Here is a 13,258-nt window from a genome sequence, read left to right on the forward strand (position 1 = left end):
CTAAATAGTGCATTAAAACAAATCAGTAATATAATGTAAAAGAAAGGTGGAAAAACAGCTATATATAATGTATCTTTAAACAGTAAATTAACTGAAAAATACTGTGAAATTAATAAAAAAAAAAAACAGTTCAAACTGTATTTTTCATTAACAGTACAAAGCTGTGAATTTCAGCGACAGTATAATAATGTTAATTTTACAGTAACATAAAGGCAACCCTGCTGCCAGTTCTTTACTGTTATTTTACTGGGACTTTCTTAACAGTGTAGCTTAGTTTATGAAAGTGCTCTGTGTGCATTATTATCACATATTACTAGTGATCAGGCAAGGTTAAACACTGGGCAAAAGCATGACATATAGGTAACTATCAAGGTGAGGTTGCATGAACAGTGAGAAGGAAAGAAAATGCTTTTTCGATAATATCTAACTTTGAGCTTCTTTTTGCTCTCCTCCGTGTGTTCCCTCGGCCGACGCTAGGAGCTGTCCGTGGTGCTGAATGCGCGGAAGAGCCTGAAGAGGAGGCTCCCAGCACAGAGCACAGAGCAGCATCAGCATCATCAGCAGCAGCAGCTCCACAGTCTACAGGCTTCAGTCAGTGGACTCACTACAGTCAGTAGTCAGTATAGTCGTGGTGGTGGCGGACCCAGAACTAAAAAGCACCGTCGTCTCTGTCAATGAGTAACATTCAGACAGCAAACCCCGGGCTGAAGTCACCGAGAGGAGCGCTTCGTGTGTGTGAGTAGTCGGTGTTCGGCGGGAGCTCAGTGTTTTTCACTCCAGCCAGAGGAAAAAAAGTGTTGATCCCAAGGACGTTCACTACTAAAAGCTTGAGAAGCGGAAAACGGGGTGGAAAAACGCGATGAATGCTGCCAGAGATTATTATTCTTATTTCCCTCTCCTGCTTGTTTTTGTGGCGGCGGTGACAGAGATGGGCGCTGAAGGTAAGGATTGTCCAAAAACATATTTACTCCCTTGTTTTTTTTTGGATATGTTGAGTGTTCAGAAGAGCTTTTTTTTTTCAGCCCTCGATCTCCCAAATGACATGTTGTTGTTGTTGTTGTTGTGTCTTATTTTTCGCCTGGGAAGCTTTCTGTTTTCTTTCTTTTGTCAGTCCCCTCCATGTGCTCACATGGCTCACTGATCCCCCTCAGAAAAAACACACAGGATCACTAACAGAGATGTGCTGTTTTTTTGTTACATTCCAGTCAGATAATATATGCAAAGATTATATCCTCAAAGCCTATTAAAGTTATCAGTCAGAACACATTTTATATAATAGTAACCACTGTCTAATAAAAAGTTATTATATGATTCCTTTATAGTTTTGTTATATTGCCTCAAGTTTTTCAATTTTCAAGAATAAAAAAAGAAAAGAGAACTCAAGTAGGCAAGCAGGCTGATAAAAATGTAATTTTCCAGCCTTGGAAAAAAAAAACTAGAAGTGCTCCAAATGAATGCAGCCTATCCCCTGGTGCTCTTGTCACAATAGAGGAATGGCTGATAGTGTTTTTTTGTTTTTTTTGCAGCATCCTTGCATTATTCATATCCCCCCTGACAAAATAAAGAATGCTACAAAACATGTGTGATGTTTAGAGAGTTGTCTCCCTGGATGGCTGCGGCAATTTGAACAATCACTCAATATTTTCTACTTCCTTGCACTTCAAATTAAGTCTCAGAGATTATCATTAAATCAATTCTCACGCTGCGTCATGTGTGCATCAGAAATATCATCCAAATTGCATACAAACTCCTCTTTGTATTGGATAGATGACAGTTTATATAAACTTGTGAAGGGAAGAAGTTATTTGAAGGCAAACTCCTGCCCTGTCAGGCGTCTTTTAATTGGATGTGTTTGTGTAGACATAACTGACACCCAGCTGACTCCACAACCTTGTAAATCAGGTTGTGATGGATGCCCACGCCTGTGCTTGTGTTTGCATAATCACCCAAAAATGTGTTGACTAGTTTTGTACATTCAGGTCTATGGTCTGGCTGCTGACAGGTTAGTGAGTGTGTTGCACAAAAAGCAGGCAATTAATTGTCCCATAGATGGATTGAGCTGCTTACTGTGATCAGTCCAAGCGCTTAAAGGTTTGATGATTTTGAAGTCCATTTTCAAAATGATTTTGATATAATTCTATAGTGAGAAGTTGAAAACAAATACAAGATTTCTCACTTATTTGTACATTTCTATAAACAGAGCTGCGTCTGTAGTGTGTTCCTACAGGAAAATTAAGTATTATTTTATTAAGAACACAAAAAAGTAAGTATGTAGACTAAAACTGCTTTTGATGGCAGAGCGTCAGAATCAGTTTTATTGCCAAGGAGGTTTGCACACACAAGGAATTTGTCTTGGTGCATAACAGTAAATATAGTGCAAAAGTCAAGGGACATAATATAAAAGAGATATTTTACAATATAAAATAGGAAAAAATATAAGAAATGCATAAAAATATATGTATTTAAAGTGGGAGAGATGTACAGTTTGGGCAAGAATATGCAAAATATTGATGCAAAAGTTCACAGTATGATATATGAGTACAAATAATATGTGCATGTGGGAAGATGGTGAAGATGTTAGTTACTGTAACGCATAATGTCAGCTGTGGACAATGATAAAAGCTCTGGTAGAGAGACAGAAGGATAAATAAACATACAGAGAAAAACAGGTCAACAATTTTTTTGTTTATCTTTTATTAAATTCTCATATTTCATTTGATTATTTACCTTTTCAAACACTTGTTTGTTTTCAACCAGTGCTTTGTCACACCGCTCAGCGTGTGATACTGATGCACAAGGCACCCTTTGTCATCTGTATGAGACGCACTGGGCTTTCAAGTAACTCCAATGTAAACCCACCCGCGTCATTATTAAACACTCAGAGGAAGTGCTCGGGGAGTGTGGTGATAGTGTAAAGACAGAAAGAACCCACACACAGTAGGTCGGAGGGGGAAAACAAACACAGGTCTTTCATCCAGGAGACCGCTGATCGTGTCCCGTGTAAAACCAACACGTGTTGGTTGTCTTTGTGCTCACAACGATAACTTTCACTTTCACTTTACAAACGTAGTATTTTTAACCAAAACCACAATCTTCTTTCCTAAACCTAACGAAGTGGTTTTGTTGCCTAAATCTAAGCAAGTGTTTTTGTTTGAATTCCCGTTAACCACGTGTTTACTACGACCTGAGTGGACTGACATGTCAGAAAGTGACGCCAAGGGGTCTCGACCAAGCGTCCGTATGTGACGAGATGGGGTGAGAACGGGTTGTAAAATGACAGAAAATACACGATGTAACCAGTAACAAAGTACAGATACGCATGCACATTACATGAATGATAAGGACCATCGAGAAGAAAAATCAGTGGCACTTTCTCATCAGACACCCATTATAAAATATCTATACGCTTTATATACCATTATAGTTCTAAGCTATTAATAAGAACAACTTTTGGGTTGACAAGTTGTGAAAAAACCTCTGTGGCCAGAGAGTCATTAATAGTAAAGTCATTAATAATGGGTGTTCGGCAAACAGCGAAAGCCAGTTAGTCATCTGTGAGTGTATAATGTTACTAGGTCATCAATAATGGTTGTTACAATAATGGACCCAGTCTGCAGTAGTAAATGTTAGGTTGTTAATACATTTTGGTCCAGATGATGCCCCTGTAATATTGCCTAGACCCCCCCTAGCTGTGGCAAATACTGTTGTACATTTTTCACCCCAGAGAGGGGAAATTGTAATTATTCATAGCAGTGATAAAATATATGTTAGCACTGAATGAGTATTATTGTGTTTATTGTTAAATAAACCTGTAGGGTTGGTAAATGGACTGCATTTACATAGCACTTTTCTAGTTTTAGCGACCACTCAAAGCACTTTACAACACAACATTCACCCATTCACACACACACATTCATACACTGATGGTGGTGGCTACCATACAAGGTGCCACTTGTTCATCAGGAGCGATAAACATTCACACGCACACAGTTGCTCACAGCAATTTGGGGTTCAGAATCTTGCCCAAGGACAATTCGACATTCAGACTGCAAGGGCCAGGGTTTGAACCACCAACCTTCATATTAGTGGGTGACCGTCTGAGGTATGTAATAGTTGTGCTTAATATTTTCGGAACCCCTAAAACTGCATGTGGCCCCAGCCTGGCCCCCCTCCCCCCATTTGAAATGGTCTAGAGCCATTACTGGTCTGAGGTAGACAAATCAAGTAGATATCTTCAAAAGACAATGCAAGGTTTTTTATTAATAGCTAAGCAAGTCAAGTCAAGTCAAGTCAATTTTATTTGTATAACCCAAAATCACAAATTTGCCTCGGGGCTTTACAATTTATACATGAAACGACACACTCCGTGCGTACACTGCGACACTCATCGTATAAGGTAACCCCCCCCCCCTAAAAAACCTTTTAACAGGGAAAAAAGAAAAAAGGGAAGAAACCTCAGGAAGAGCAACAGAGGAGGGATCCCCCTTCCAGGATAGACAGACATGCAGTAGATGTTGTGTACAGAGTAACAACATAATGAAAATACAACATAGACAATCCATATGACAAAAAATAATACATATAATATGAACATATGTGAGAAGGTGGAGCCAGGAGGATGTCAAGCAGCTTCCCAGCATCGTCAAACAGATAGAACCAGGGCAACATGATCTCCTCTCCATGCTAAACAGATAGAGCCAGAGCAACACGGCTTCCTCTCCACACCAGTTAGATAGATAGAGCCAGAGCAACACGGCTTCCTCTCCACACCAGATAGATATAGAGCCAGAGCAACACAACCTCCTCTCCACGCTAGATAGATAGAGCCAGGTCAACACAACCTCCTCTCCATGCCAGATAGATAGAGCCAGATCAACACAACCTCCTCTCCATGCCAGATAGATAGAGCCAGAGCAACACAACCTCCTCTCCACGCCAGATAGATAGAGCCAGATCGATAGAGCCAGATCAACACGACCTCCTCTCCATGCCAAATAGATAGTCAGAGGAACAAACAGCAAGCTCCAATGCATTAATTAAATGATTCTTTAAACATTTATGGATCCATTAGTTACAAAGTCTAAACCATTTCTACCCCTGTAAAAGGTTTGAGTCATTAGAAAGTGGGTCTCAAAATGTTTTTATATTTCTCAAAACTAAATAAAAATAATAATAATAAGATGGCTTGGCATTATGTGCACACATCAAAACACACAATCAAACATCACTCATTACTACACAATTAAACATCACTCATTAGTACTGACCATTGTGGGACTTCATGATCTTTCAACACTAAGGCTATAAAGTCAAATAACATTTAACAGTTTTCCACAATGTATGACATTGCCACATTCAAAACCCTGATTTGACCTTATTTTTTTATTCCTTCACTGGTACATCCAGTTGAAAAAAAGTAAATAAAATCTATGCGTTGTGTATCATTTTGTACCCGACAGTTAAGTATTTTTTGTCTTGCACCTGAATATCTTTGCCTGGATGTGCGCATATTTGGTCCCTCTTGTGTATCATTTTAGACATATTTGCACATAACTCAGCCTGACATGTTTGGTATCACTCGAAATGTTGGGATCTTGAAGAGAATGTAATTCTGTGGATTTGAACAATGCTCGGCTGCATAATAATCTACCTACTAGTGTGACACGATTGTAGAGGTGAAGACTTCACCAGCTGAGGCACTTGCGTGTCGCAGCTTTTCCCACTTTTTCAATATCAGACCCCTCTGTTTTAGTAATGTACACATAGCATATTCTAATGAATCTAATCTTTCCCGTCTTCAGGTTTTGTGCATGTACAGTAGGTCTTCTCACTCTTTAGTGTTCATCCATCATCGGCACTGTTAAGATTAATCAGATTTATGAGATGCTATTCTTGCTCTAATAGACAAGTATCACCCAAGGCAAGTGATACTTCACATTAGCAATGGCCATCCTTTCCCCTGCCCCCTGATTAGCCTGTAATCAGCAGTGCCAGGACCCTGCAGCCTCTTCATCTGGCTGTTACTTCTTGCTATGATACTGATTCAAAGCTCCTCACTGTCACTGATGCACAAAAACAGCCAGCGTGTTCTTTGAGAGCTTCACTTGCATAAAATACCTACAGTAGTAAACGGAGTGTCTTTGGGGAAGCAGTATGGCAGAGGTTAGAGAGACTGTCCTTTTTTGGATCGCTGCTGGCTTCAGGGGTGATGGTCTGTAGCCGACCTTGACCTCTGACCTCTCTGGAAGGCGGACAGTTTCCCTGCAGGGATCTGTAACAGTTCTGCTTTAAAAAACACACAATTTACAAGGGGAATGTGGTGGTGCATGTCTATTCCATTTATTACAAATCCCGAATACCCTACATTACATTATGACCATCTTCCAAAGCATGTGATAGTGTTTCCCATTTTGAATTGTTTTTCTGCTCTCTAGGCAGCCATTTGTTTCCATTCATTTCTGTATCGTATGAAAATCAATTTGTACAGACTGGAAACCTCACAATGATCTTCATGTCTGCTCTGTTGATACAGCACAAGCATTTCAAATAAATCTGCATTTACTCAAAAGACAGAATGCAGTGATGCAGTGAAATGAATGGTAATCAATGGTTACTGTACAGTAGATATAGGTTAAATGGGGCCTGCAACACCTTCTAGTAGGTTCATAAGACTGTTATCATCTATTCACATAATTGATCACCGATACAAATACATGACGACAGCGACCTCTAGAGGCCGTAGCAATATTGTGAGGTGACGTTGTACAGTATATAAAGCAGCAAAGTATTTATTTTAACCTAAACACAATCTTTACCTAAACCTAACCAAGTAGATTTGTTGTCTAAACCTAAAGTTTTTGTTTCAATTTCCATCGTTAAAGTTTCACTTTCATAATGCGACAGGTGCAATTTGGCCCGTCTGAAGCATTAGAATGGTAGTGATAACCGCTGATAACATCCATTCAATTGGCTGAAAACATTTGAAACGGGTGGTCAGATAGTTTTTGGTAATTTGATTAATCCCTTGAACCTGGTTGGAGCATTTTGCATGAAAAATGCAGCCCTTCTCAGTAATTGTGCTAGCTTTGATGTCTATTTTGGATACATTGCCACACATTTAAAATAAGATGCTCCATTATAACTTCAGATTTTGCCTCAGATAGACTTAGATATTTTCTTCAGTTTTCACTCATCCATGGTAGTAGCTTAATAATTTCCATGGTGAAGATTCACCTAAATTTAAACTATAACAGGTCACAGAAAAGGAGCCCATAACAAACTAACAGGCTATTTCACACCCTGTTTTAAATCATCCAAATGATGGGAACCGTTGTGGACCAAGGTCCAATTATATTCATCCAAAATTAAAAACAAACAACAAATAAAATCAACAGGTATGATAACATCTATGAAAATGAGCTTTTTGGAATTACAATATTTTTTTAACAGCACCAAGATATAGAATATTGCACCAACACGGTTATTATATTGCTGCAACACTGACACTCCCCTCTGTCCATTCATGATGTACAGGGAACACCGTTTTCTTAACATGTTTTTTTTTTATATATACAGTAAAGCTGTAGTAGCCTGATTTATTCTGCACATAATAATATATGGCATTGAGCTTGAAGGTTTCTTATTAACCTTGGCAATACAAAAACATATTTAGAACACAGTTATTTATAGGAAGTTCCCCGGAAGATTTCAGCCATATCACATAGCCTTCATCAGCAGATGCCATTCAGTTCAGTTGTCATTGAGATGGTCCAGTTTTTATTATATGACATAAACGTGGAATTTTGGTCCCTGGTAAGTAACCTTGTGCTAAGATGTTTTTGTCAAAAAGGATATGGCATGCCTAGCTAAGACATGTGGTGACTTAAAACAGCAGTAGGCGAAATTGGAGCAAATGCTATCAAAATAATAATAAAAAAAAAATATTTCTTTATAAAACAGTCCCTATATCCTGACAGTAGTGCATGAGATGGAAAAAACAACAACAACATGTGCCTCCGATGTCCTCCGGTGTCCTCCGGTGTCCTCCGGTGTCCTCCGGTGCTCCTAACGGCATCTGTAAGATTTCACAGACCGGAGGAAAATCACCAGTCAGAGCTGATCTGGAGTCTGCCGCCCAGCTGCCGTCTATGAGCCGGCTGAACTCCGATCAAATAGTGTACTGTTTAGCTGTAAAATGAGCCGGAGCACAGCCAATAGAAAACCCTCTCTCTCTCTGAAATGACCTGTGATTGGCCAAAATCTTCCGTCACGGGCTAGATTTTTCTAAAGCCTGAAAACAGAGCCATGAGGAGGAGCAGAAGTCTAGTTTTCTCTCAGAACACTTGAATTACAATATGCTGAAAGTTTATTATGGAATTTTTGCCCAATGATGCTGAAAAATTCTGCCTACTGAAGCTTTAAGTCTGAAAAAAAAGAGTTAAAAATTAAGTAAAACAGCATAGGGTTCAAAAGTTTAAACCAAGTGCACGAAGTAAGCACTATATCAACTAAAGTAGTGACTATTAATTCCTAAAACCTAAAATTCAAGGCCCTCAGTAATGATACAGGACTTGCATCAATGCCCTTAATATTTTAGATGTTTATGCGGTTTAGTACATATTCCAAAATTTGGAAAACAAATTTGCATTTAATTAATTTATCCCAAACCACAAACGTATTAGGGATCTGGAACCCTGGATCGGTTTGCTAATTTTGTCCAGTTGGTACTCCAGCCTTGTGGCTAAAACATGTTAAATAATTGGTAAGGTCCTTTAACATTTGCAATTTGGAATTTAATTGATATTGACTTAATATTATAGAACTAAACTAGTACTCAACCTATATACAAGTATAGCATTGCCATCACAGTGAGGAAGTCTCCAACTGCAGTAGATCACGGTGCAGACGGAGTCCGTAGTGAGATGACAGTGTTGCTGTTTCAGGTTTGGGCCAGTTTCAGCTCAGAGCTCAGATCCACGAGTGATCAGTTCTGCTTCTCCTTAACGCTTTACCCTCGCTACTAGACTCGCTGCTGATTGCTGCTCTGTTATTCATCAGTTTGTCTCTCTCTCTCTCTCTCTCTCTCTCTCTCTTTGAGAGCAGGCATGGAGCGACACTGCGAGTTATGGTGGAACTGAAATAGGAGCTGTTTTGATGATGTCCCTGAGGTTTAGGGGTCAGGTACTCTGTCCTTTTTCCTTCAGATTACTGCCCAGATAAATACGTTGGCCCCGGCTGACCCGGAGCAAGTGATGCCTCCGGAGTCCCACCCCCGGGGCCTGCTTGCATTGCCACTGCCTGTCATCATTGTCAGCGCTCTGCTGGGAGAGCTGCCTCAAACTAATGGCTGCTGCAGGGCTGACTGGGCTAAAGGGGCTTTATTTTAGTCCAGCAACAGCAACAACTCAGTACACCAAACACACACATCACAGCCTTCAGACGATAGAGGAAGGGGCTGCTCAGTGCTGTTGGCCAAAGAAAGGAATGCAATCTTAAACAACTACACTCATTGATTTGTCTCTGTATTAAAACAGTTCCTCTCTTTTTACATCTGTCACCACACCACTAAAAACTTCCAAACTCAATATTATTTATTGAGCAGTATGTTCTTGAGTTCAACATATTACTTTTTAAAGTATGGGCAAAAAGTGTAGTTACACACACATAAAGGTTTTTGTCAAGACTGAACACCAACTCCAGTCTCCAATTTTACTGAAAGATCAAATGTGTAAATAGGACAGTTTTGGAGTTGTTGAAAGCAGGGCCGGATTAACCCACATGGGGGCCCAGGGACATAAATGAACCTCTATTGACCCCCATGTTTCTCACTCTGCGCATTATGTATGTAATAGTTGTCAATTAATGAAATTCCAACAAATTACATATGTACAAACTAAAATTCCTACAGTGAAACTGGAGCCTTCGGGGGGCCCCAGGGCAGTTGCCCTGCTTTCCCTTTATAATGATTAGAAGGCATATTTTTTCACTTTGATGGAGCCGGGCTAGCAGTTTCCCCCCTGCTTACACGCTCTGTGCTAACCTAGGCAAAGCACATCCTTCTATTTCTGTTACATTTTGAATTTCGTTTTTTTTCTCCTGGAGATAATTTTTTAAAGTTGATCCCAAATTATTTCCCAGGATTCCCAATGCATGCCACCCAACTCACATTTACATTTTTGTCACCCGAAAGGATTGTAAAGTTATCAAATAATTTAAAGATATGTTTTTACGTTTTATTTATTCATTTGACATTTATAGTTTGTGTAAATATTATCTCCCTAACTTACACCATACTTCATCATCTTGACCTATTCTTGAGGCCCTGAAGAACCCTGTCCCAAAATCTAGTTTCAGAATCTGACATATTTTAGTTGATATTAATCTTATATAGTGCATATTCATGAATATTTTTGCTTTTAATCAATTATAAGCAAACTAACTTGGTAACTCTGAGCATCACAGCTCCATTAATGGGTATTCTGGCCCTGCCTATATAATTATCAAAATGCTCTCTCAACAATGCCGAGAATGCAATTCTGGTGGTGAAATACAAATTAGTTTTTATTAATGCAATATTTTGTCTAGAAAATTGTAAAATGTAAAGATGGTGACTGTAAGTATACCACGGGAGCTTTGAAAAAGCATGAGTAAATTGCATAACTGTTCAATGTAAAGTTGCTGATAGCCAGTTCATACACATTATTTTCATCATTATTATACCAGCAAAGACATAACATTTGGAATTTGTACATGAGTTTATCTTTCTGTAAAATCCTCATGTGACACTATGGTATGTGCTCGTTAAAATGATGGGCAGTGAGGGGAGTGAGTCGAGCCCAAAGCTGTTTGAGCTTGTCAGTCACTCCGTGCTGGTATTGATCAGGCATGGAAACTTCATCAATTAGATGCTCGTCCTGGGGCCTGTCAGGAAGACCAATACAGTCATTATTTCTCACGGCTTTGTGAGATCTAATTCAGTCCATGTTTCCATAGGAGCCACCTGAACAGGACACTATAGGATCGAGCTGCTGTACTGTATGTACAGTATCACATATAGGGCTTGTGTTGATCCTTGAATCATCCGATGGCCCTGATGTTTCCTAAAGATGGCTGGATTGTTGTTTGTACACCTTTTTAAAGATTAATTGTCATTCTGTTGCAAGATCTGACCTTGTGCACTCTCAGATTTACCTGTAAATGGTTAGTAAAATAGCTATACGTGTAAAAAGGTTGATTTGCATCCAAAGACTTGTTTGTGGATGTATTTTTATCACACTTCATTAGGTAAGATTAAACTGGAGACCAACTGCGGTGGTTGCATCACAGAAACTAGTCCAGCTTTTAATTAGACTCATTAGAACCATAACATAATATATATAATCATTTCACAACGCACTTACTGTAAACATTGAACCAAAAGTGCTGTAATTGTTTCACAAGTCCTTCTTTTATCATACAATATAATGTTAAATGGAATCTTAGAATCACTTTGATGAGGCTTTTTTTTTTAGCATGACACTTTGTGCACCTTGATCACGATACCTGGGTGTGAGCTGCAGGCCTGTGAGGGCCTGTTTAAAAGGTTCACTCTATTTAGAGTCAAAATGAAACTTCAAATCCTCTTTTCCACGGCTTGAGAAGATGATTTTTGCACAGTAATTTTTTAATCAACTTCAGATTAAAGTCGCCATTGTGCCTCTCCTGTGATAAGCAACACTCTCTCCCTATCACCCCCCCCCCCCGACACACACACACACACACACACGCACATTTTCTTTTAATATATATATATATACACACACACACAAACACACACACGTGTGTACACAGACTGTTCCCACCCCCTTCATCATCCCTGCCACGGCAGAAAAGCAATTTGTTCCTGGTGTCACTGATCTGATGCAATCAGCGCTGCTTCACGCTTTTGAATAAGGAAAAGACAGCAGGAAAGGACACTGTGTTTAATTAAAAGACACACTTTAGTGAATGTGACGATCATATAATTTGGGGTGGAGGATTGTAAGGTTGCGTGTTCAACACCTGCTTTCCGATTACGGCTGATTAACCTATCCAAACTCGCCCGTTGCTCTCATCAAGGGCTATTCAGGGTGCCGAGGCTACGCTCTCATTCTAATTGTCTCCAAGCCTTTTCCTCTTTGAAGCGCTCAATTTGAAATGAGTGTTATCAAAATTCAGCGCTACTCCCTCTCACAGGAAATGGGGGCGCTGGGTTCTTTACACACAGCTCCTGACACCTCCTGAGAGGAGCTGAGGGGGCGGAGGGGTGGAGCACTCTCATTTTCCCTTTTCTCCGTCTATCCCCCTCTTTGCATAACAGTCCCTCTGAAGCGAGCGGCGCGATTGTGAAGTGTTTACCCTCATCTCTGTCAATCAAAGCTGGTTTCCTGAAGGCTGCATTCATCTGCTTTACAATATCTCTGTCTCCTCCCCTGTTTGAGATTTTCTCATGACAGAGCCGAGTTAAATTAGAGAGGATGCAAATGGGATCTGATGTGCTTTGAGCTGCACCTGCTTTATGTGTCACCATCACATCCCACACCCTGTCATCTTTGAAGATCGTTTCAGCTCTCTGGTGTATTGCTCTTTGAATAACACGCCGTGACGCGAATAGTCCCAGAATGAGCTGAATGTCTCTCATTTGCTTCTAAATCTGACAATAGAACATTCTCTAAATCCAATTCTGCTCACAGTTACACTTAATTCGACCTTAATTCTCACAGTAATTCTCAGCTGCTGCATTTAATACTTAGCGCGGTCTAATTGATAGCCGTCATGTTGCAGCTGTCACTCAACATCTCGCCCGGGGGCACCTGGGGATATTTCTCACAAATCATTGGCCAATCTGAGTTATGTTGGGCTCGACTAGCTCTGCCTGTTTCAGAATAATATGAATGCGTCATGCAGCTCATAATGCCTGTAACTGCCACTGATTGACAAAAGCAAGCGAGCATTTGATGGACTGTGGTCAGCAGGAGGTGACCAACAAATCACTCTATATCAAATCATACACTCAATTTAATCAAACTTCATTGTAACCCCTTGCCTATATAAAAGGATTTATTAAGGCTGTCAGTGAATCAGCTACTATTGTAGCTGGCAAGGCCAACCGAGAGAAACAAGCAACTGGCCCGGGGCCCTGAAGGCCTCTGGTTGTCAATTCCTTTGTGGTAATTAGATTATTTACAAAGTTGTTTCGTAGTATTCACCACTAAAGCACAATGAAAAACACTGAATAAAC

The 13,258-nt window shown here is 39.9% G+C and overlaps 1 protein-coding gene across 1 annotated transcript in view; it reads left to right on the forward strand.

Moving 5' to 3' along the window:
* Positions 1-484: 484 nt before the first annotated feature.
* Positions 485-13,258, forward strand: part of sez6b (seizure related 6 homolog b) — a 200,106-nt gene continuing 187,332 nt past the window's right edge. Inside the window, exon 1 of the mRNA XM_074640064.1 lies at positions 485-941. Coding sequence (XP_074496165.1) covers positions 860-941 — 82 coding nt within the window. The 5' untranslated portion in view covers positions 485-859. The remainder of the gene's footprint in view (positions 942-13,258) is intronic.

This window comes from Sebastes fasciatus, chromosome 7 (assembly GCF_043250625.1).
Source record: "Sebastes fasciatus isolate fSebFas1 chromosome 7, fSebFas1.pri, whole genome shotgun sequence".
Taxonomy (NCBI): domain Eukaryota; kingdom Metazoa; phylum Chordata; class Actinopteri; order Perciformes; family Sebastidae; genus Sebastes; species Sebastes fasciatus.